At 43.1% G+C, this 22,835-nt stretch overlaps 1 protein-coding gene across 7 annotated transcripts in view; it reads left to right on the top strand.

The window, feature by feature from the left end:
• Nucleotides 1–22,835, top strand: part of acsl4a (acyl-CoA synthetase long chain family member 4a) — an 86,552-nt gene that overhangs the window by 25,246 nt on the left and 38,471 nt on the right. For 2 of the 7 annotated variants that reach the window (XM_043704968.1, XM_043704967.1), the window contains 3 exons: nucleotides 8,794–8,883; nucleotides 17,080–17,146; nucleotides 21,911–22,485. In XM_043704968.1, coding sequence (XP_043560903.1) covers nucleotides 22,135–22,485 — 351 coding nt within the window. In that variant the 5' untranslated portion in view covers nucleotides 8,794–8,883; nucleotides 17,080–17,146; nucleotides 21,911–22,134. Of the gene's footprint in view, nucleotides 1–8,793; nucleotides 8,890–17,079; nucleotides 17,147–21,910; nucleotides 22,486–22,835 lie in introns of all 7 variants that reach the window. The other 5 variants (XM_043704969.1, XM_043704972.1, XM_043704971.1 and 2 more) reach the window with 5 other exon arrangements.

Consider the following 22,835-nt stretch of genomic DNA (forward strand, 5'->3'; position numbering starts at 1 on the left):
TCTAAAGAAGGAGGCCATTTGGTGTGTTCTGTGGTGGCACTGGTCCTCCTGGGAGCAGATCCGGCGGAGGCGGAGGAATTGGGAATATGGGATGGCATTTTTGCAAGAGATGGGGTGGGAAGAGGTGTAATCCAGGTAGCTGTGGGAGTCGGTGGGTTTGTAAAAAATGTCAGTGTCAAGTCGGTCGTCACTAATGGAGATGGAGAGGTCCAGGAAGGGGAGGGAGGTGTCAGAGATGGTCCAGGTAAATTTAAGGTCAGGGTGGAATGTGTTGGTGAAGTTGGTGAATTGCTCAACCTCCTCGCGGGAGCACGAGGTGGCACCAATGCAGTCATCAATGTAGCGGAGGAAGAGGTGGGGAGTGGCTTTTGCCCGAAACGTCGATTTTGCCTGTCCTCGGATGCTGCCTGAATTGCTGTGCACTTCCAGCACCACTGATCCAGAAAGATTTAGGATAGTCTTCCATAGTGGGGAACAAGGAGGGCTGTGGAATGCCTTCACATGTGCCTTTTGATATAAGGCAATTTAATCGAGTGTACACACCACAAACCATGACGAGCAAATGGAGGAGGAGCATGAGTACATTGGGATTGCTGATGGCTTCTCTTCCCCACCCCCACCCCAACACTGTCAACAACCCCACCCTCTCCCCACCCCTCCGAAAAGAATGGCAGCATTGTGTGTTTGAGCATATTGGCGAATACTTACAATTCAAGATGAGAGGAAATCAGTTCTGTGCTCTTGTGTAGCCTAAGGGATTTTGGATTGTATTTGTGAATTGTGACTCGCAGGTCAGAGTTTTGTCACATGTGATTACTTCTGCTTCACAAAGATGACTCTGATCAGGCTGTAATGGTAAATGTCATGGTCACCATTCCTTGTGGCTAGGATTTGTATCCCATGTGGTTGGTCACTACATGCACCTTGCAAGCATGGTATGTGGAAACATTGAAGCATTGGACGCGACCATTCAGCCCTTCCAGCCCACTCCGCCATTCATCCCAATCATGGCTGATCATCCAACTCAATAGCCTAATCCAGTTTTCTCCCCATAACCTTTGAACCCATTCACTTAAAGTGCTATATCTCATCACCTCTTGAATACATTGTGTGCTTTGGCATCAACTATTTCCTGTCGTGATGAATTCCAAATGCTCACCACTCTTGGGTGAAGAAATGTCTCCTCATCTCCATCCTAAACAATCCACCCCAAATCCACTGGTTCTGAATACACCCACCATTGGGAATGTTCTCCCAACATCTACCCTGTCAAGACCTGTTAGAATTTTATAAGTCTCTGAGACCCCCACCCCCACCAAATCATCTGAACTCCATCGAGAGCAAGAGTATGATTATAGATACCTTCAGCCTGAGCTGTGTCAATGTCTGATTAATGCAAATATCCCTTGAGTCTCACAAGTAGAGTCCAAATGCTAAAACAGAGCCCATTTTCCCCCTCCTGCTCCAAGTGCAGTTGCAGCCATTTTCCATTTTGCAAATTCATTGTGTGTAGGAGGATAGAGGGCAGCACTGATTGCACTTGGCAGAGTGAGTCTAGTAATGGAGCCCCCTCTGAGCATTAAGCCTTCATGTTCCCTTCTTCCTGGCATGCCCTGCTGAGCATATCAGCTCGGAGCTTTTATTATATATCTTAAATTTGTCTTCATCTCTCATCATTATCCACTGGTCCCCTGCCCTGCAACATAGCCATGCCAACCATTATGCTACACTGTTGCCCCCTCCACCCACCTTCGGGTCAAACCAGGGTGGGAGTGACTGTGTCGCTGATCCCCACCAAACCATTTTCCTGTGCTGTACTATTGTTGCTCATCCTCTGTTGAGTTAGGTCCAGTTATTATCCCCTCTGCACCCCTGTGTTGCTGCCTCGAATCCCCACAATTGACTTTCCCAACTTGCCCATCACAGTAGCAGCCCCTGACTTAAATCCCTATACATTCACTGGCATAAGCCTGATTGTGGCCCAGCACTTGCACCGGTTTTGGAAGGACGGCACTGATTAATGAGTGACTAGGTCCCCGAACAATTAAAACAGGCTATTTGGCCCATCAAGTCCACAATGACCTTCCAAACAGCATTCTACCCAGACCCACCTCACTACCCTATCCCTGTAACCCTGTGTTTCCCATGGCTAATCTACCTAACCTAAACGTCCCTGGATACTATGGGTGAATTAGCATGGCCATACAGTACAGAACAGACCTTTTTCAGTTCAACCAGTCCTTGCCAACCATTATCCCAAACTAAACTTGTCCCACTTGCCTGCGCTTGGCCCATTTCTCTCTAGACATTTCTTATTCAGAAACTTATCCAAATGTCTTTTAAACCTGCATCCAGCATTTCCTCTGGCAGTTCATTCCATACAGTTTAAAAAGGAAATCCCAAGACTTGTTCAACTCCCTTATCGCAACTGGTGGAACTTTAATTCAACTAGTCAAGATTTGTAATTGAAACCTATTGTCAGTAATGGTACCATGAAATGATCATCAATTGTCGCTAAAAACCAGCTGGTTTCCTAAGAAGGGAATCTGCCATCCTTACTTGATCTGGTCTACATATGACTAGACCCACAGCCATGCAGTTGACTCTTGCCTGCCCTCTGGAATGACCTAGGAAATTACTTCATTTCTTGGCAGTTGAGGATCGACCCTAAATACTGGCCTCGCCAGTTATGCAAGTATCCCATGGTAGAATTTAAGAAAAAAGATAACTGACAGCAGTGTGGCCTACCTCACCTTCTTCATCCAACGTAACCTGAGGGCTCTGATGCTCCTCAACATTCCATCAAAGCTGCCATCTGACAAACAACTCCCAAGGTCTTTCATCTCTGATTCTACAGGAATGTTCATTCCACATGTTAATCACTGGATGTCAAGGAATTTCTTCACAATCTGGCTGGTTTCAACCTGTTTCCCCTTGTCCTGCCTTTACGGTTTAGTTTTAGCTTTGGATTGCAGATAAAAATCTACAGTTCTGATGTGAGTCAAAGGTTAACCGTTTCCTATTGAAGTCAGATAAGTACAAATTTTTCGTTTTTTTTCCCCCCCTTCACCTGATCTCTGTTAGTGATCAGGCCTCTTGAGAACCATAGTTGTGTTTGACTAAACCCTGTACTCGAGTAGGGATTTAACCAATTAACAACCAGCTTGAACATTCCTGCCTTGTAGTGGTCATCATGTTTCACTTCTGCTTTGCCTAGCACCTGCTGCCACGTGAACTCTGCACTCTGGCTGCTGGTTGCCCATTATTTTTTCTTCCCAGCACGCAGTGTTACAAACCAGTGGAAATAAAATTTTAGTGCTCCCCTCACCTACGTATTTTAATGGTTTTAAGAGCATTGCCAGCACTTGGCTGCCGCATAAGTATCCCCACATCTGAAATTGATTCTGTTTTTGTAGGCCGCACATGTTTGGGCTGAATGTTAATTTTTTAATGAAATTAAGACTTCAGGTTGTCAACGTCTGTGTCGAATTAAAAAAACTATTTGTAGTAGCACTGACCTGAGTCAGAGATGTGCAACACAGGAACAGACCCTTCGGTCCAACTCGAACGGATATCCCAACCCAATCTAGTCCCACCTGCCAGCACACGGCCCATATCCCTCTAAACCCTTCCTACTCATATACCCATCCAGATGCCTTTCAAATGTTGCAACTGTACTAGCCTCCACCACATCCTCTGGCAGCTCATTCCATACACATACCCCCTCTGCATGAAAAAATTGCCCCTTGGGTCTATTTTATATCTTTCCCCTCTCTCCCTAATTCTATGCCCTCTAGTTCTGGACTCCCCCCACCCCAGGGAAAAGACTTTGTCTATTTATCCTATCTGTGCACCTCATGATTTTATAAAACTCTATAAGGTCGCCCCTCAGCCTCCGACGCTCCAGGGAAAACAGCCCCAGCGTGTTCAACCTCTCTATAGCTCAAATTCTCCAACCCTGGCAACATCCTTGTAAATCTTTTCTGAACCCTTTCAAGTTTCACAACATCTTTCCGATAGGAAGGAGACCAGAATTACACACAATATTCCAACAGTGGCCTAACCAATGTCCTGTATAGCCGCAACATGATGTCCCAACACCTATACTCAATTCTTTGACCAATAAAGGAACCCATAAATAGATCTTGATCCAGTGCAATTGTGTTGTGTACCGCTTTCTTTGGGAGTACTGCTTTATTACATGTGTTTTTTTTTGGTAGAAGGAATGAGGTATTTTGTTTTGATTGGGTTAACATGCTTGTTTCCTTTGCACTGTAGTGTAAAGGAAATCAGTACTTCAAAACAATTTATCTATCTTGTCTAATTTGGCTTACAGTTTTCACTTGCTGTGGGTATTAAATAGGATGTTTTACATCTGTTGTAAACCATTCCTGACTTGCTAATTTACAAAGTGTGACTTTTTGTTTTAAAATTGCGACTGTTCGGCTCATTTCACTGTGAATGTTAAGCTTGTCAAAGCTAATCTCCATCTTCCAGGTTACCTTCTCCTCACGGAGTGCAGCAGCTTGACTGGTTAGTTGAGCTGTTAAAGGTTGGGTGTGGATTTCAGTCATTGGCAAGAAGCTATACTGGTATATTCACAACAACATTCCAACCCATGACAGGATGTGGTCAGGATTTGATCATTGACCCTCATTAACAAGCTTCCAGGCAACTTCCAACCCAATCCCATGTCAGATGAATTTTTAAAGCCTTACCATGATTGACCTTCACTGCCTGTTGACAGACCTTTTTCATCTGAAGGTATGAGCTAGGAGGTAAAACTCCAGTTAAGGCTGAAAGATATTAATCTGGCTCCAATCTGCATGCTCAAAGAAGGATCTCATTGTGTTTGAGTAGGCTGCTGAGGCTGTGGAATTGGAAATGGCTGGATTTGGATGACTCAGGCAGGGTTGAAATCCTTCCCTTGGTGAAAATATGTATCGGGTATGACCTTGAGATTGAGGTTCAACCCTTCTGCACGGTACTGGGGTTTGAGTCCCTTGGGGTTGATTTGGTTGAGGTTCGAGTCCTCTGCGCTATCTTGCGGGGGGAGAGGGAGGGGGTTGTGATTTCATGGTACTGGGGTTAGAGTTCCCTGCGGGGGGGGGGGGGGGGGTGATTTGAGGTTCGAGCTCTCTGCGCAGTACTGGGGTTCAAGTCTACTGGGGTGGGTTTGGTTGAGGTTAGAGTCCTCTGTGGTATTGGGGATCAAGTCTACTGCATGGGTTTCAGAGTGGTTAGAGTCCTTCGTGCTGTGCTGGGATTCAAACTGTATTTAAGTGGGATTCAAGCCCCCGCGAGGAGTAAAGTGAGAAAGGGGTTAAAGTCCCCTAATGGTGAAATTTGAGGCTCTGTGGGTTTTTGTTCTGGAGGGAAGGGAGTGGCTTGGATTGCGGCGCCATGTGGTCCACTGCGAGGGCTTTCCCTTGTTATAAGGGTAATTTCAGTGAGAGGATGGAAAAAAAATGAGAACGCTGAAATTAAGATAGTACTAATACTTGGATTGAAACTTTCCACTTTCAATGTAAATTGTGTCAAGTTGAGAGTGTTTGATGTTTGAACATTTTGGTTTGTTAAAATACTGGTTCAGAAAATCCTTTTAAGTGACTTTTTTGTTTTGTTTTGAATTGAGATCCTGATTAAAACCACGTGTTTTGTGGGCTATGTAATGGGGCAGATTTTGTTTTTTACATTGAAATTGTACAAGATTGTCATTTATAAAATTATCAAACTTGTAACCTTAAAACAAATTGAGTGCCTTGAGCCCCTGATTTCTTTGAAATTCTACTATGCCTGTTTCAAAAGGAACAGTGGTCATGCTTTAACCAGATGAGAATATTGTATTATAATATCTTTGCTGCTGTGTTTTTAATGCAGAGTGCTCACAAAAAGAAGAGTGCATTTTGAGTTTGATGTTTTATTAAGATTTTCTCGAGAATATCAGAACTTGAGGCTGAGCTGTTTAAATTCTGTTAATTATTGTTAAGACTTCATTGAATTTGCAATATGAGGGAGCCAAAGAATGTTGATTTCTACCAAAATTGCCACTGTAATTTCATCTGTTTTATTTGGAGAAAATATTTTAAATATTCTTTTGTTTCCCACGAATATTTGAGATTTAAATCGGAGCTGAAACAGCCTCTTCAATTGCTAAAGCACAGGAAACATTTTGTTGTTTTCTTGCTGTTCCAGACTTTGGATATATTTTTCACGATAGGTTTCACATTAGCCAAATATCAATTTGTTAAAAGAAAACAATTATTGAATAACCCAAATGAGATACCTTAGGGTTTGACTTTAGGACCATGGATTGTTGTTTGTAATTGACTGAATTATTTTGGCAGTAGAGTTTAGAAGTTTATGGATTGTATAAAACTTGATAATGTCATAAATAGTGAACATAGTAACAGCCAAGAATTCAAAGAACCTTGAAATAGGCAGACACAATTTATTGCAGTTAAATGTGTGACTGTCTTCATACTGATAACTACCTTCTGCATTCGCAGAAGGTGCAACACCTGCCCCTTAACCTCTCCCATGCTCACCATCCAAGGCCTCAAACACTCATTTCAGATTAAGCAGCGTTTCACTTGTACCTCTTTCAAATTTGGTCTATTGTATTCGTTCCTCCCCATGTGGTCTCTATATCGGAGAGACAAAATGCCGACTGGGTGATCGCTTTGTTGAGCACCTTTGGTCTGTACGCAATCAGGTCCTGGACCTTCCCGTGGCTTGCCACTTCAACACACAATCCTGCTCCCATGCCCCCATGCCTGTCCTTGGCCGGCTGCAATGTTCCAGTGAAGCTCAACGCAAACTGGAGGAACAGCATCTCATCTTCCGACGAGGCACGTTATAGCCTGCCGGTCTCAACACTGAATTCAACAACTTCAGATGATTATCCCATCTCGACCCCTCTGTTTTCATTCTGCTCTGTAATTTTATTTCATTTATTTTATTTACTTTTTAAAATTTTTTTTTCACTGTTCTATACCTCTTATTTTGCTACCTTTGCTTCTGGAGCCATGACTCACCTTCTCTCAGCCTAGTATAAATACCTCCCTTTTCTTTTAGCTTTGACAAAGGGTCAGTTAGACTGGAAATCTCAGCTCTTTTCTCTCCTTCCAGATGCTGCAAGACCTGCTGAGATTTTCTAACATTTTCTCTTTTGGTTTCAGATTCCAGCATCCACAGTAATTTGCTTTTATCCAGGGAAAGAGCTGAGTTCTGAGTTTTGCAAAATGAGCGGTTCAGCCAAGTATGACTCAGATCAGATAAGAACTTGCAGTTAACACTGGGGTGCTGGAGGCAAGGGTAATAGGCTAACAAGGTGGAAAAGCATTAATTATGTAGAGCCATTTAACTATATTGGAAACCTTCAGTATGTAAGGTCAGTTTAACAAGGTGAAAAGTATTCATTATGTGAAACTAGTTAAGGTTAAGCACATTCCTTGTCTAACAACGGATGGCTTAATCTTTATTATTGACACTCACTGATTGTAATAGTTGGAGCTGAAAATTTTCAGCTCTGATCTCCAGCATCTGCAGTCCTCATTTTCTCCTCGAAGATTGTAATGGTTACCCAATCAATATGTATGTCGCTGTATCTGGATGCTCCTCCCTGTAAAATGGCTACATAATTCATTAAGAAACCGCTCTTCCGGAGAAGACTGAGAACTCATGTCTCTGTGCACATGGGCGATCATTCTCTCTCCCTGCGGGACCTGGAATAAAGATGGAGGAGGTAAAAGTATACTGTGTCTCCTAGCATTTTGCTTCAACTAAGTTGGGGAGAGGGCATGGAGAACGGGATGACATTGGTATTAATTCTTATATTCAGTTGGTGACCACACAGTTAGCGTAAGAGTTCGATAAAATGGTACCTATGGCCCAGCCAAGATTACATAGTTGCTGGTTATTGTGGCCATGTCTGTATCCTGTTCTCTGAAAAGTTTACAATACAAACCAACTTACTATGCTGAGCCATTTGCCTTGAATGACCTTTTTATTGCATTAATTGAAATAATCATTTACATTTAGATTTAAACTCCGACCTTGTGTTTGTAACTTGTAGCTTTTTATGCATAAAGCGGTTTTCCTTTATGAAGGAAGGATTTCCCAAAATGAAGCATTAGTTGTCATGGCAATGTAGGAAATAGGAAAGTTAGTTAAGGCACAGAAAGCTTCCATAATTAACAATAAGATGATGAGTAGGCAAGCTGTTTATTATATTCCTTCAGGGATAAAAATTGGCCAAAACTTCAGAGGAAGCTTCCTAGACTTTCCAATGATTAGTGCCTCAGGATCACCTGCATCCCACTGGTAGCCTTGGTTCAGAATCCCATCCAAAATGGCCTCTCCCAACAGTGCAGCCAATCCTGAGCAATGAGAGTGACTGGAAATTTTGTGCTCCAGATTAGAGTGGATTGTGAAACGACAACCTCTGGCTCAGCAGTGGGATTGCATCCAGCTGAGCACAACAGTTCACACATTAAAAAGACAGACTGCATCCTTTGCTACCTTAAAGTCATGCTGATTTTGTTTTCCCGGTCTCTCTGGGCTACTGTATAAAGCATAGAATAACTCCACCAAACTAATTCTTGGCATGCTGCCACCCCTACAGTCTGATGTAATATGCCTATTTATGGTGTGTGTTTCAGGAAAATATCTACAGCAACAACGTGTTCTCATTTAAAATTGTGAATCACTTCCTGTTCAAACTTTCTCCCCTTTCCCCTAGTACGAAATGAGGGCAGTGAGTTCACTCGAGGGGTGTGTTGTATTTTGCAGATGTATAAAAAGAAAGTCTTCGGTCTCTGCTGCATTCCTGACCCCCTCAGCTGGCTGAAAGAGTTGGAGTATAATACTCGTAACCTGCTGGTAAGGGTAATTATTACACTTTGTGTATTTTTCTACGATATGTCAAAGTGTAGTGATGTGGCAAATAAACCTTAAGGCAACAGTGTCTTTTTAAAGTACATTTAATATTTTTCTGCCCAAATGATCAATCCACCTTAAGACTGCTGCTCAATGTGCAGGCTGATCTTTTGACTTGTTTGCTACTCATAGAAAATCCTGTGTAGGTAATTTTGTATCTGCTTTCGGACAGCAGCAGTCTAAGAACAGTTTAATCTGCAAGTCTTTGGCACAGTGCTTTTACCAATATGCACCAACCTCCATCCACACTGAAATGTTACCGAGTTTGTGGGCACTTTTAACAGCGTGTGCTTCAGCATGGATGGAGAGAGGAGTTAGGCTCGTGTCTATACTCCGACTCTGCGTTTGTGTCATGCCACGAAGAATGGGAGTGGAATGAGTCAGCGATTGACAGCTTTTTTTTTCAGCTTCCTTCCCAGTTGAGGGTGGGACCAGTCACCTTCCATTGGGGTTCACTGGAAAGTAGTCACGGCAAGTTTTGAGCATAGGAGCTATTATATGTCCGACTGTGTCCTACCCTGCAATTATTTGGATTGAAGTGATTTACGACATAGTCTGATGTCAGGAATTTGATGACAGTGATGTGGTCATGCACTAAACTTCCTTGTCGATGTTTCTTTGGTGTGGGTGGGTGGGGGGGGGGGAAATCTTCTCAGCTTTTGCTTGCTACCTGTTTTATTCCGTGTCTACCATGCTGGATTGATTGTCTAATACCTGAATACTCTGAACTTATCTATCGAGCAAATGCTTGTCTGGCACCTATTACAAGAACACTTTGCCATTTGAGAACAGGAGAGGGCCTATTAACCTCCTGTAGTACCTGATTCTGCAATGATAATACCTTCTCTGAACGGTTGGTTTTAGCAGAAAAACACTGCCGGGTGTGGATAGAGTGCTTTTATTATCAAAGGAAGCACACAGCCTGTACTTTCTGCTGCTATCAAAACTTAAAGCCAGTGCGGCAAATGTAGCCGTAAGATTTTATTGAGAAAAAGAGGGATAATATTTGATTAGCGTGTTTCAGCAGAAGCTGATGGGAATCTGGAATTTTAGGCTTTTTTAGAAATAGAAGTGTGTGGGCTTCGGTCATGTCTCTTTTTATTTTGGTGTTTTTTACAGTCTGTGGACTAAAATGAGTCCAGTTTTAAGTGCTTAAAACTGATCTGCAGCTTTGAAAGCAAGTAATTTAATATTCATGGCAGGCGTAATGAACAACTGCTTGATCAAGTAGGAATTGAAGCTCAGATTGTGGGCGATCTTGAGTGAAGGGTGTGTTCTGATGCAGCTCATTCAGTCAATCAATAGGATATTTTTTGGTCTGTGAGATTGTGACAGTTGTCAGTGTCAGAGCCTTCGTTGCTTGCCAACAACAGTGTGTTCGGCTCTTGGATGATTTGAGCAGCATGGGACTGGAAACCAGTTTCGGAGAGGGAGGAAAAGAACTCTGCAGACTTTCTCCCAGCCCAAAAGCTACCTGCTGCCTGCAGTCCAAAACTCACTCGAAACATGAAGAAGGCAATTACTTTTTCTTCAGTAGTTGCTGCAGGCTGTGACTTATTTGAATTAGAGTCAGAGAGTCATAGAGATGTACAGCATGGAAACAGACCCTTCGGTTCAACCTGTCCATGCCAACCAGATATCCCAACCCAATCTAGACCCACCTGCCAGCACCCGGCCCATATCCCTCCAAATCCTTCCTATTCATATACCCATCCAAATGCGTCTTAAATGTTGCAATTGTACCAGCCTCCTCCACGTCCTCTGGCAGCTCATTCCATACACATACCACCCTCTGTGTAAAAAAAAAAAAAAAAAGTTGCCCAGTAGGCCTTTAGTTCTGGACTCCCCGACTCCAGGGAAAAGACTTTGCCTATTTATCCTATCCATGCCCTCATAATTTTGTAAACCGGTATAAGGTCACCCCTCAGCCTCCGATGCTCCAGGGGAAACAGCCCCAGCCTGTTCAGCCTCTCCCAAAGCTCAAATCCTCCAACCCTGGCAACATCCTTGTAAATCTTTTCTGAGTCCTTTCAAGTTTCACAACATCTTTCCAATAGGAAGGAGACCAGAATTGCATGCAATATTCCAACAGTGGCCTAACCAATGTCCTGTGCAGCCGCAACATGACCTCCCAACTCGCAATCAAATTTTCTAATTGAAGCAGCCACTTATGCTGCTTACAAACCAGTGGGAATTTCCAGGGAGGCATGGTGGGTGCAGAACATACAGGAGATAAGCGCAGCATCTTGCCAATGCTCCTTTTAACAAGATAGTCTAAACCTATAACTGCTAGATGTATAAAGGTCATTAAAGTGATGCACTTTGGGAGAAGTGACATGATGAATCGCTATAATCTTGATCGTAACCATATACTTTTTGGTTGGTTGCTAGTGGTAATGATTCTGCTACGGCGTTACACACCACATGGACCTCCTTTTTGTTCCTTTATTTGTCTCTTTTTAGCATTTTTTTTTTAACCTTGCCGCCTTATCCCTTTTGTCATTTTGTCTTTCTGACCTTCCACCCTATCACAGATCTTTCCTGCTTTTGGCTGCTGCACTTAAAAATTGTGTTTCATTGCTGTCTGCTCCAACTTTGACAAAAGGTCATCTGCAAAAAGCGTTAACTCTGTTTCTGCCGTAGATACTGCCCAATCTGAGTGCCTGCAGTATTGTCTGTGTTTATTTCAGGTGTTTCCAGTGCACTCCGTGCTCATGTATAGTACAAGAGTACTCTTTTGAGCATTAAAATACTTAAGTGATAGTTTTGACTAATGCAGACTCATTCGACTGAAGGTCTTTTTCTGTGTTGTAGACATCTGTGACTCTGACAAGAGTGGCAGTGATTGGATGCCTATTTGCAAATTCTTGAAAGACTTCATGCCAGCCAAGTATATGAAATAGTTGGCTTTCCAAACTCTGAAGTTGAAAGCAAAAGAAGGAAGTCATGCCAAACATTTTATAGGTAACTGAGTAGGCTTCATTTGGAAGTATTGTGTGCTGTTCTAATGCCCTTTTAGGGAAGAAAACTGCTGTTCCTATCTGGTTTGGCCTAACTTACCTCCAGACCCACAGCAATGTGGTTGATTCTTAACTGCCATCTGGGCAATTAGACAATAAACAGTGGCCTAGCCAGTGACACCCACATCTGCCAATGAATAAAATTCTGTTCTACAATTCCGGAAGGAAGTTGTGATCTTGAGGATAGAGGAATTTCAGTTGCGTAGAAAGATTGAGGAAGCTAAGGTTGTTGTCCTTGAAGCAAAAAATGTGAAGAAGACAAAGCTGTGGGCTTTTAATAGGTCAGGTGGAGGGAACCAGGGTTCAGAAAAGAATTCGGAAGATGTTGCCGGGATTGGAGAATTTGAGCTACAGGGAGAGGCTGAAAAGGCTGGGCTTTTTTAGCTTAGAGCATTAGAGGTTGAGGGGTGACCTTTTATAGTGGTTTATAAAATCATGGGGGGCATGGATAGGTTGAATAGCCAAGGTCCTTTTCCCTGGGGTGGGGGAGTCAAACTACAGGATATAGGTTTAGGGTGAGAGGGGAAAGATTTAAAAGGGACCTAAAGGGCAACTTTCTGAGTATGCTGCATGTATAGAATGAGCTGCCAGAGGATATGGTGACGACATTTCAAAGGCATCTGGATGGGTATACGAATACGATGTAAATCCATTTGCCTTGATATGCCGTACCTGCATACCCACCTCGACCATTTAAAAAGCATCCAGCTGCCTTTTTAAACGTTGCAATTGTACCAGCCTCCACACTTCCTCTGGCAGTTCATTCCGTACATGCACCATCCTTTGTGTGAAAAAGTTGCCCCTTCGGGCCTTTTTAAATATTTTCCCTCTCACCCTAAACCTATGCCATCTAGTTTTCGACTCTCCCGGTCAAGGGAAAAGACCTTGTCTATTTACCTTATCCGTGTCCCACGTGGTTTTGTAAACATCTATAACATCACCCCTCAACCCATTATAAATTCTGACTTTTATGTTGATACTCACCAATGTATATAGTGCTTGTAGTTGCCTTGTTGTAATGTATATAGCTAATTATGTACACCTTTCCGGTGTGGATTAAGGACATCTGGCTCTTCAGCTTGCAAAGATTGCATTATGCTGCAATGATTAAACTTATCAATTACATCAAGACTGTTGAGGCTGTCTGTTGTGTCACAGGAAAAGAAAATAGATTTTATTGATTTTTTTTTAATATCAACTTCTAAGAAAACCAAACCGGATGTAACCTTATCAACGTGATTAAATTACTGTGAGGGCAGCAAATCTCTATAAATCATTAACCTCTTAGTATATGTAAAATATATGGAGCCATCATCTGTGCACTGATTCTGTATGTTTTTTGAAATACTGGTGTCCTCACTAACTTTTGATGCCTTCATGCGAGTGTGCTGGTCACAAAAACATAAATCTAATGTTTTAACTAGGTCGCAGTGGTCTGACAGCGTGGCCCCTGTCACTTTTAGGGGTGATCACAAGAGTATGTCGGGTGTCCTTTTGTGATCTCTGTAACTCACTGCAGTTAAGAAACCCTGTAACGTTATATCAGTGTGTTTGGAGGTACAGATTTCAGTTTATTGGCCACTTGTTCACAAATGCTGTCTTTGGCTGTGAACAGATTGATGTTGAGGTGATGTCTGGGGGAGAGATGGGTTCCTGGTGTGACAGCAGACTTGCTGCTTGATGCTTGGTGTCATGCCTCATGAGTGAATGCCAGGCTCTTTCATTGACATATCATCAGTTGGAGCTCCAGTAGTTTTTTTACAATGACTTAGAGTGATAGTTAATTGCAAATACAGCATTGGATTTTGAAGGAGCACCAAAACAAAGATCTGCTGCTACTCATAAGCCTGAGCTTGTCCTTCCATCGCTGTTTGGTATTATATTACATAAAACATACGCATTCCTCACCTACTGAGTATTTTCTCCTTGAGGCTATAAAATCAGTTTGCATCTTCATTGAATGACTCATTGCTATTCATCCAGGAGATCAGACTTTGACTTTGTTTGTGACACTGCAGTTAGAAATCCCTCGATTATTGTGACTTGGGTATGTTCTGTTCATGAGTAATGACTAATTTTTTTGAAAATTTGCATGTAGCAGGAAATTAAAAAAAGATATAAGCATGTTGTATTGAGACAATCTGTCCATATCTTGTTTTCTGCAAGGGCAGGTTGTAACTTGTTATCTTTTCTCATGACAAACTGTGTAGCAGTGAGAGCTTTCTTGATGCAATGCAATATTTCACTATGGAAGGAAATTTTAAAAATATAATTCTGATTTTAAAACAAAGTTTCCCTTTTCTCACTAACTTAATTTCTTAAACCAAAATCTTATGCAGTATTATCAACTGGAATGTTATTGAAATCCAGCCGAGATCAAGGACTGTTTCTTTAGCTTAGCTGTGTGGGTAGTTCAGGTCTACTATGCATAGTTTGAAATGGCAGTGAAAACTTTACTGTGCATCTTTTGACAGTGCACTGGCTACTGAAACTGACCATGCAAGATTTTCAACACTGATGTTAAGTTTAATTATTCTTCTAACTCCATAGTACTTCTCTAAGAAGAAAATCAGTTTGTGAGCAGTTAATGGTAAGAACACTATTTGCATCCTGCTTGTGGAGTGTAATGGTGCTGACTGCTTCTTACTGCACACTGTCCAGGTACTAAACTGAGTGGTGGAATTCAACATTGACTGACCACTTCTCATTTTGAGAGCAAAGTGCAATAGTGTGAAATATTCAAAAATAGATGGGAAAGTGCATTTAAACAGCTTACTCTAAGATGAAGCATTGATGGCCATTTGGTTGGAGACTGTTAAGAATTTTGCAGTGCGGAAGAAGGGAATTCAGCACATCTCTATACTAGCCCTTGACATTAAATTCTACCTTCAGTACATGTGTTTCCCAAGCCTTTAATTGCTCATATAATGTGAGGACATCGGAGACCATGTAACCTGTACGTAACCTGTCATTATTATTAATAAGGAAAAAACAAATGTTTTGAGTAAGGTTTAAAATAAAGAAAGATGTGCCATTAGAAGAGAATTAATTGTCAGACTGCTTGCAAAAACATTAGATGTTCTAAAAGTCATTGTCTTGTTTTTTTTAAAAATGTGTGGAATTCAAAATACAAACTGATCAGCCATGGTGTTATCCAGGTTCATGGGGCTTAATGGCTTACTTCTGTGACTGGATGTCTGTGATCGGTGGTGTTTAACAAAGATCAGTGCTGGGACCCGTGTCTACAATTTGTATAAATGACTTGGATGAAAATGTAGCTGGTCTGATTAATAATTTGCAGACCACACAAAAAATTGAAGTTGTGGATAGTGAGGAACGTTGTCAAAGAGTATGGACAGTTGGAAATTTGGGTGGAGAAATGGCATTTTGGGAGGTTAAACGCAAGAGGAAAGTATACAGTAAATGGTAGTAGCCTTAAGAGCATTGATACACAGCAATCTTGGATGCAAGTCCCATAAACTCCCTGCAAGTGGATTCACACTTAGATATGGTGGTAAAGAAGGCAGACACAAGTGGGCCTTCATTATTCAGGATTTTGAGCTTAAGTTGGCAAGTCATGTTACAACAGCATAAGACTCCAGGCCATATTTAGAGTATTGTGTACAATTCTGGTTGCTACATCATAGCGAGAATGTGGAGGCTTTGGGGAGGCTGCATAAGCAGTTTGAGAGTGTTGCCTGGATTAGAGTGGATTAGCAATAAGGAAAGTTGGACACACTTGGGCTGTTTTCCCTAAAGTGTTGGAGACTGAGCAGTGACCTCATAGTGTATGAAATAATGAGAGGCATGGATAGGGTGGATAGTTAGTCTTTTTCCCAGGGTGAAAATGTCAAATACTAGGGTGCATATGTTTAAGGTGAGCGAGGGAAAGTTTAAATGAGATGTGTGAGGGAAGATTTTCTTCGAGGGTGGTAGAAGCATCATTGAAGAGGAACTTAGACAGACACCTGAATAGGCAGGGAATAGTGATCTGGGCATGTGAAGGCAGGTGGGATTAGTTTAGAATGACGTCCTGGTCAGCATAGACATGTTGGGCAAAAGGGCCTGTTCCTATGCTGTACTGTTCACATGAAAATACCGGTTTGTTAAATAAGTTGAGTGACAGCACAGGGGCATGAAAATGTTGATTCTCTGTTTTGTTGATTCCATGGGCCAATGTAATTTATTTCACATCTGATGCTATCATGGCAGCATTGATCAAACACATGGTAGCGTCAGATGTGAAGATAGCAGTTAGCTCACTTAAAAGTGGGCCTGGGAAATAGGCTTAAACATATGGCTGAGCCATGGGGGTAAGAACATTAACATAGTGATAGGGCAGCAAGGTCCCTCCAGCTCTTATTACCCAGGCAACATATCCAGTATTTTGTACCAGAACTGTTGGTAAATAATCTTTGAGAAATTTCAAACATTCCACTTTTCAACTCCACCAAACCCCCCTCCCCCTGCTGGGACAAATGTGGTTAGGCCTGAGAGACACATTGATTGGCACCTCTACATCCTGGGTAACAATTCAAATAGGCAACACAACCTGTACTTGTATAACATCTTTCAAGTCCTCATAGTTAGCAATGAGGTGCTACTGTGACGTATGGTTTAAATGCTGAGCAATTTACACACTGCAAAGTCACAGAAGCGTGAACATTTTGTTATCCCCAATATAGAGGACAGTATTGGTCCAGACACTGGGAGAGTTCCTCTGCTCTTCAAATCCTGACACTGGTTTTAAAAGAAAGGGCAAGTGAGGCCTTAGTTAGATGGCAACTTTAGACAGTATGTCACTGATTTGGTTTAATTTTGATTTGATTTATTGTCATATATACCTAAAGTTTATTTGCGAGCAGGACAGGCAGATCATAGGGTGCCTGAACAGAGTGAGGCCAACAGATTACAGTGTACGGGGGGTGTGTGAAGCAAGATCAAAAGGGCATGTTGGGTTGTGTGCAGGCGGAGATTTGCTGAAACCTCAGCAGTGGGGCTTTATCCAAACTACTATAACTCAGCCAAGTTTACCACATTAGCTAGCATTGGCATCTGAGCAAATCATAAATACAAAATAGACTTGGTCTATTATCACAATTATTTTGTTTTGCTTCAGGTTGAAATCCATCCAGAAGGAAAGGAATTCCAAAAGCACTTGAAGTCTCCCTGAAGCTGGACCTGCTGTAAGTAGTCATTAGCTGTTGTGAAAGCAGTAACTAGAAATGGTGTGTACTGTACTGTGTACCTATATATCTCATTCTCAGCTGGATTGTCATCACTTGGTGAGGTCAATATATTTGATCTCCTTCAATAAATATTTTGTAATGCAATGCTGAAGAAACAATTGATTCAACTGAAGGAGCTGTTCCAGTAAATAGTGGAAGTAAGCTATTTTAAATGTCAATGAGGGAAGTGATTCATCTCAGATTTATGCAAACTCACTGTTTCACTGGCCTTTGAGGCATTTAAACTTTTCAGTGGCAGTACAGCACCGAGATACACCAGTACAAAGTCTGTTTTCTTATGCACTTTCTGTGGTGATGTTTTTGTTTTGAGTTCTTGTGTAAATGGGAGGTAATGGCGATCCTGGTCTTGTTCTGGATTATTGCTTTCTTTCCAGGTTAATGGAGTACTTATTTTGTTTCTGTGTAACGAATTCCAAACTATGACATGCATTGCCTTTCTATCTTATATCCATGTGAGGTTGAGTAACACATGAGGGGAAGTGACAGCATAGTAACAGCTAAATATTTATTCTGTTGCCTGATTTCTATCCCCGTGGTCTGCGTTTTCTTTGCTGAAACTCCAAGATACCAGAATTGCAGTTGTTTTGTGACAAACTGAGCCCTTGCTTCTGCTGCTAGCATTGAGCATCCAGTAAAAGTGTGAACATAGAACACTGCAGCACAGTACAGGCTGCTCTCGATGTTGTGCCACCATTTATCCTACTCGAAGATCAGACTAACCTGCATATCCTTCATTGTACTATCTGCCATGTGCCTATCCAAGAGTCGCTTAAATGTCCCTAATGTATCTGCCTCTACTACCACCGCTTGCAGTGCATTCCGCCCACCCACCCACTCCGTGTAAAGAACCTACCTCTGCTATCTCCCCTAAACCTTCCTCCAATCACCTTAAAATTATACCCCTCGTGATAGAGATTTCCACCATGGGGAAAAAGTCCCGGCCTATCCATTCTACCTATGCCTCTCAACATCTTGTACACCTCTATCAAGTCACCTTTTATCCTTCTTTGGCCCTATGAGAAAAGCTCTTGCTCCCTCAACCTTTCTTCATAAGATATGCCCTCCAGTCCAGGCAGCATCCTGCTAAATCTCTTCAGCACCCTCTCTAATACTTCCACATCTTTCCAAAATGAGGTGCCCAGAAATGAACACAATATTCCAAGTGTGGCCCAACTAAGGCTCTGTAGAGCTGCAGCATAATCTCGTGGCTCTTAAACTCACTCCCCCTTCTAATGAAAGCCAACACACTCTACACCTTCTTAACAATCCAATCAACTTGGGTGGCAACTTTGAGGGATCTGTGTTCATAGACCCCCAAGATCCCTCTGTACCTCCACACTGCCAAGAATCTTGCCTTTATCCTGTATTCTGTATTCAAATTTGACATTCCAAAGTGAATTGCTTCACACTTTTCCAGTTTGAACTCCACCTGCTACTTATCAGCCCAGCCCTGCATTCTGTCAATGTCCCGTTACAACCTACAAAGCCCTCCACACTATCCACAACTCTACCAACCTTTGTGTCATCGGCAAACTTACTAACCCACCCTTCCACTTCCTCATCCAAGTCGTTTATAAAAATCACAAAGAGCAGAGATCCCAGAACAGATCCCTGCAGAACACCACTGGTCACCAAGCTCCAGGCTGAATACTTTCCACCTGTTACCACCCTCTGTCTTCTATGGGCCAACCAATTCTGTATCCAGACAGCCGGATTTCCCTGTATTCCATGCATTCTTATTTTCTGAATGAGCCTTACATGGGAAACCTGATCAAACACATTGCTAAAAGCCATGTACACCACATCCAATACTCTACCTTCATCAATGTGTTTTGTCACGTCCTCAAAGAATTCAGTAAGACTTGTGAGGCATGACTTGCCTCTCTCAAGCCATGCTGACTATCTCTAATCAAACTATGGCTTTCCAAGTAACAAACCCTGTCTCTCAGAATCCTCTCAAATACGTTGCCCATCACTGACATAAGTCTGAATGGGCTAATTCCCAGGATTATCCCTATTCCCTTTCTTTAACAAGGCAATAACATTTGTCACCCTCCAATCATCTGGCACTACTCCAGTGGACAGTAAGGACACTAGGATCATCACCAAAGGCGCAACAATCTCTTCCCTCGCTTCCTGTAGTAACCTTGGGTATATCCCCCATCTGGCCTAGAGGATTTATCTACCCTTGTGTTTTTCCAACTTTTCAGCACATCTTCCTTCCTAACATCAACCTGTTTTAGCAAATCAATCTGTTTCATGCTGTCCTCAGAAACGTCAGGATCCTCCTCAGTAGTGAATACTGAAGCAAAGTTATTCATTAAGGACCTCTCCGACGACTTCCTCCGACTCCAGGTGCAAGTTCCCTCCACTAGCCCTGATTGGCCCTACCCTCACACTGGTAAAAACAATGACTGCAGATGCTGGAAACCAGATTCTGGATCAGTGGTGCTGGAAGAGCACAGCAGTTCAGGCAGCATCCGAGGAGCTTCGAAATCGACGTTTCGGGCAAAAGCCCTTCATCAGGAATAAAGGCAGAGAGCCTGAAGCGTGGAGAGATAAGCTAGAGGAGGGTGGGGGTGGGGATAGAGTAGCATAGAGTACAATAGGTCAGTGGGGGCGGAGATGAAGGTGATAGGTCAGGGAGGAGAGGGTGGAGTGGATAGGTGGAAAAGGAGCTGGGCAGGTGGACAAGTCAAGGGGACAGTTTTGCTGGAGGTTATAAACTAGGATGAGGTGGGGGAAGGGGAAATGAGGAAGCTATTGAAGTCCACATCGATGCCCTGGGGACGAAGTGTTCCGAGGCGGAAGATGAGGCGTTCTTCTTCCATGTGTCTGGTGGAGAGGGAGCGGCGGTGGAGGAGGCCCAGCACCTCCATATCCTCGGCAGAGTGGGAGGGGGAGTTGAAATGTTGAGCCACGGGGCGGTTTGGTTGATTGGTGCGGGTGTCTCGGAGATGTTCCCTAAAGCGCTCTGCTAGGAGGTGCCCAGTCTCCCTAATGTAGAGGAGACCGCATCGGGAGCAACGGATACAATAAATGATATTAGTGGATGTGCAGGTAAAACTTTGGATGTGGAAGGCTCCTTTAGGGCCTTGGATGTCCCCAATGTAGAGGAGACCGCACTACCTGGTCAGGTCCATGCCCCCCCTACGACTCACCCTCCCATCCTGGCACTTTCCCCTGCCACCGCAGGAACTGTAAAACCTGTGCCCACACCTCCTCCCTCACCTCCCATCCAAGGTGCTCCCGATGCGGTCTCCTCTATATTGGGGAGACTGTGCGCCTCCTAACAGAGCGCTTTAGGGAACATCTCCGAGACACCCGCACCAATCAACCAAACCGCCCTGTGGCTCAACATTTCAACTCCCCCTCCCACTCTGCCGAGGATATGGAGGTGCTGGGCCTCCTCCACCGCCACTCCCTCACCACCAGACGCATGGAAGAAGAACGCCTCATCTTCCACCTCGGAACACTTCATCCCCAGGGCATCAATGTGGACTTAAACAGCTTCCTCATTTCCCCTTCCCCCACCTCATCCTAGTTTCTAACCTCCAGAAACTCGATCCCCTGACCTGTCCGGACTTGTCCGACCTGCCCAGCTCCTTTTCCACCTATCCACTCCACCCTCTCCTCCCTGACCTATCACCTTCATCTCCTTCCCCACTGACCTATTGTACTCTATGCCACTCTCTCCCCACCCCCACCCTCCTCTAGCTTATCTCTCCACGCTTCAGGCTCTCTGCCTTTATTCCTGATGAAGGGCTTTTGCCCGAAACGTCGATTTCGAAGCTCCTCGGATGCTGCCTGAATTGCTGTGCTCTTCCAGCACCACTGATCCAGAACCTACCCTCACACTGGCCATCCTCTTGTTCCTCACATAAATGTAGTCTGCCTTAGGGTTTTCCTTAATCATACCCACTAAAGCTTTTTCATGCCCCCTTTTAGCTCTCCCAAGTCCATTCTTCAGTTCCTTCTGGCTACCTTGTAACCCTCTAAAGCCCTGTCTGATCCTTGCCGCCTCAACTTTAAGTAAGCTTCCTTCTTCCTCTTGACAAGATGTTCCACATCCTTTGTCTCCCAAGGTTCTTTCAACCAACCATCCCTTCTTTGCCTCAGTGCTGGACAGGTTTGTCTCACTATCAGCAGGTGCTTCCTAAACAACTTCCATGTGCATTTCCCTGAGAACACTAAACTCCATTTTTAATGTGAATGAACTCTGAAGTAATTTTTTTTAAAAAAGTTGCTCTGGATGATCTATTGCCTCTATCCCTATCCTTTATTTTCCCTTACTTGTAGTATATGTGGGGTTTACCTGATTTTTGTGCCTAACCATGTGCATAAAGAAAAGCCACTGACCAACAAAACCAACATTGGCAATTTGATTTGGTATTTTGAGTGAATTTTACCAATATGCTGCAAGCTGGTGAATGCTAAGTATCTGTCGTCTTTCAGCTATATTCTGCTTGCCCAGAGTCCTGATGGTACATTTTCCACATAACCATCATCGCTAGTTTCTTAACTGGTAGATTCTTTGTGTTACGTTGCTATAAAGCTTTCACTGATAAATGTGTTGCTTTTATGGGTAGTGAGTATGCTAACTATGTACTAATGTGTCCAATTTTTCTCTTCTCTCTCCCATGCTCAAATTGGTGTGACCTGACCGGTATCTGCTGTTGGCTTTTAAAAACGTCGGTGTAGGCTTTTATTGTACCTTTCTCCTCTCCCTCCCTTTTTCTCTCTGTCAAACTCGTCACTCTCCAACACTGTTTTAGCCAAACTGCAGCTCATTTGCCACCTTCTGAGAACCAAGTCACACTCACCAACACCCAAAAGCATAGTCAGTTGAGAGTGGGAGACCGCCAAACAGATCCTAGAAAATATCCAGTTCCAGTATCTGAAGGGGAGGGACAAAAATCCAAATAATGAAGCTTAAGCAAGAAGTGCATTGCATTTTCTTGCTTCCTATCTACCTGTTGATGTGGCTTTACACAACCCTCACCTTTATCCCATGGTATTTCCTCTCTGATGCAAAGACGAAAAAGGCAATGGCAAAACGAATCAAGGCCAAGCCCACATCCGAGAAACCAGGCAGCCCATTCCGATCTGTGGACCACTTTGACTCCCTTGCCAAAATGGACTTCCCTGGGCTGGACACACTCGATAAACTCTTTGAAGCAGCTGTGAAGAAGTTTCAGAAGCAGAACTGTTTGGGCACAAGAGAGCTGTTGAGTGAGGAGAATGAGGTGCAGGCCAATGGAAAAATATTTAAAAAGGTGAGCAATGTGTTGTGGTGCTGAATACTTGCCGGTAAGATGTATCCATGGCGTGAGAGAGGAGGGTGGTTTCTGCTGTAACTATGTTCTGTGTGCGTGTACCTAGCCTGAAGTGGGATTTTGACAAACTTGAGGTGTGTCTCTACACAACTTGGTCAGTTCAATTCTTCCTGTCCAACCTCCACATGTTGTTTGAGTGAATCTCATTATTGGAGCATGTGTAACCGGTAAAGTCACAAAAGACTGCTTTGATCTAAATACTTAAAGCTGATCCTTCCCATTGACTCCGCCCCAGTTTCCTCAGGGGTTAAAGGTCTTATAAGTTGCTATAAATTTTCCCATGTTCTTAA

The sequence above is a fragment of the Chiloscyllium plagiosum genome, chromosome 15, assembly GCF_004010195.1.
Source record: "Chiloscyllium plagiosum isolate BGI_BamShark_2017 chromosome 15, ASM401019v2, whole genome shotgun sequence".
Lineage (NCBI taxonomy): Eukaryota > Metazoa > Chordata > Chondrichthyes > Orectolobiformes > Hemiscylliidae > Chiloscyllium > Chiloscyllium plagiosum.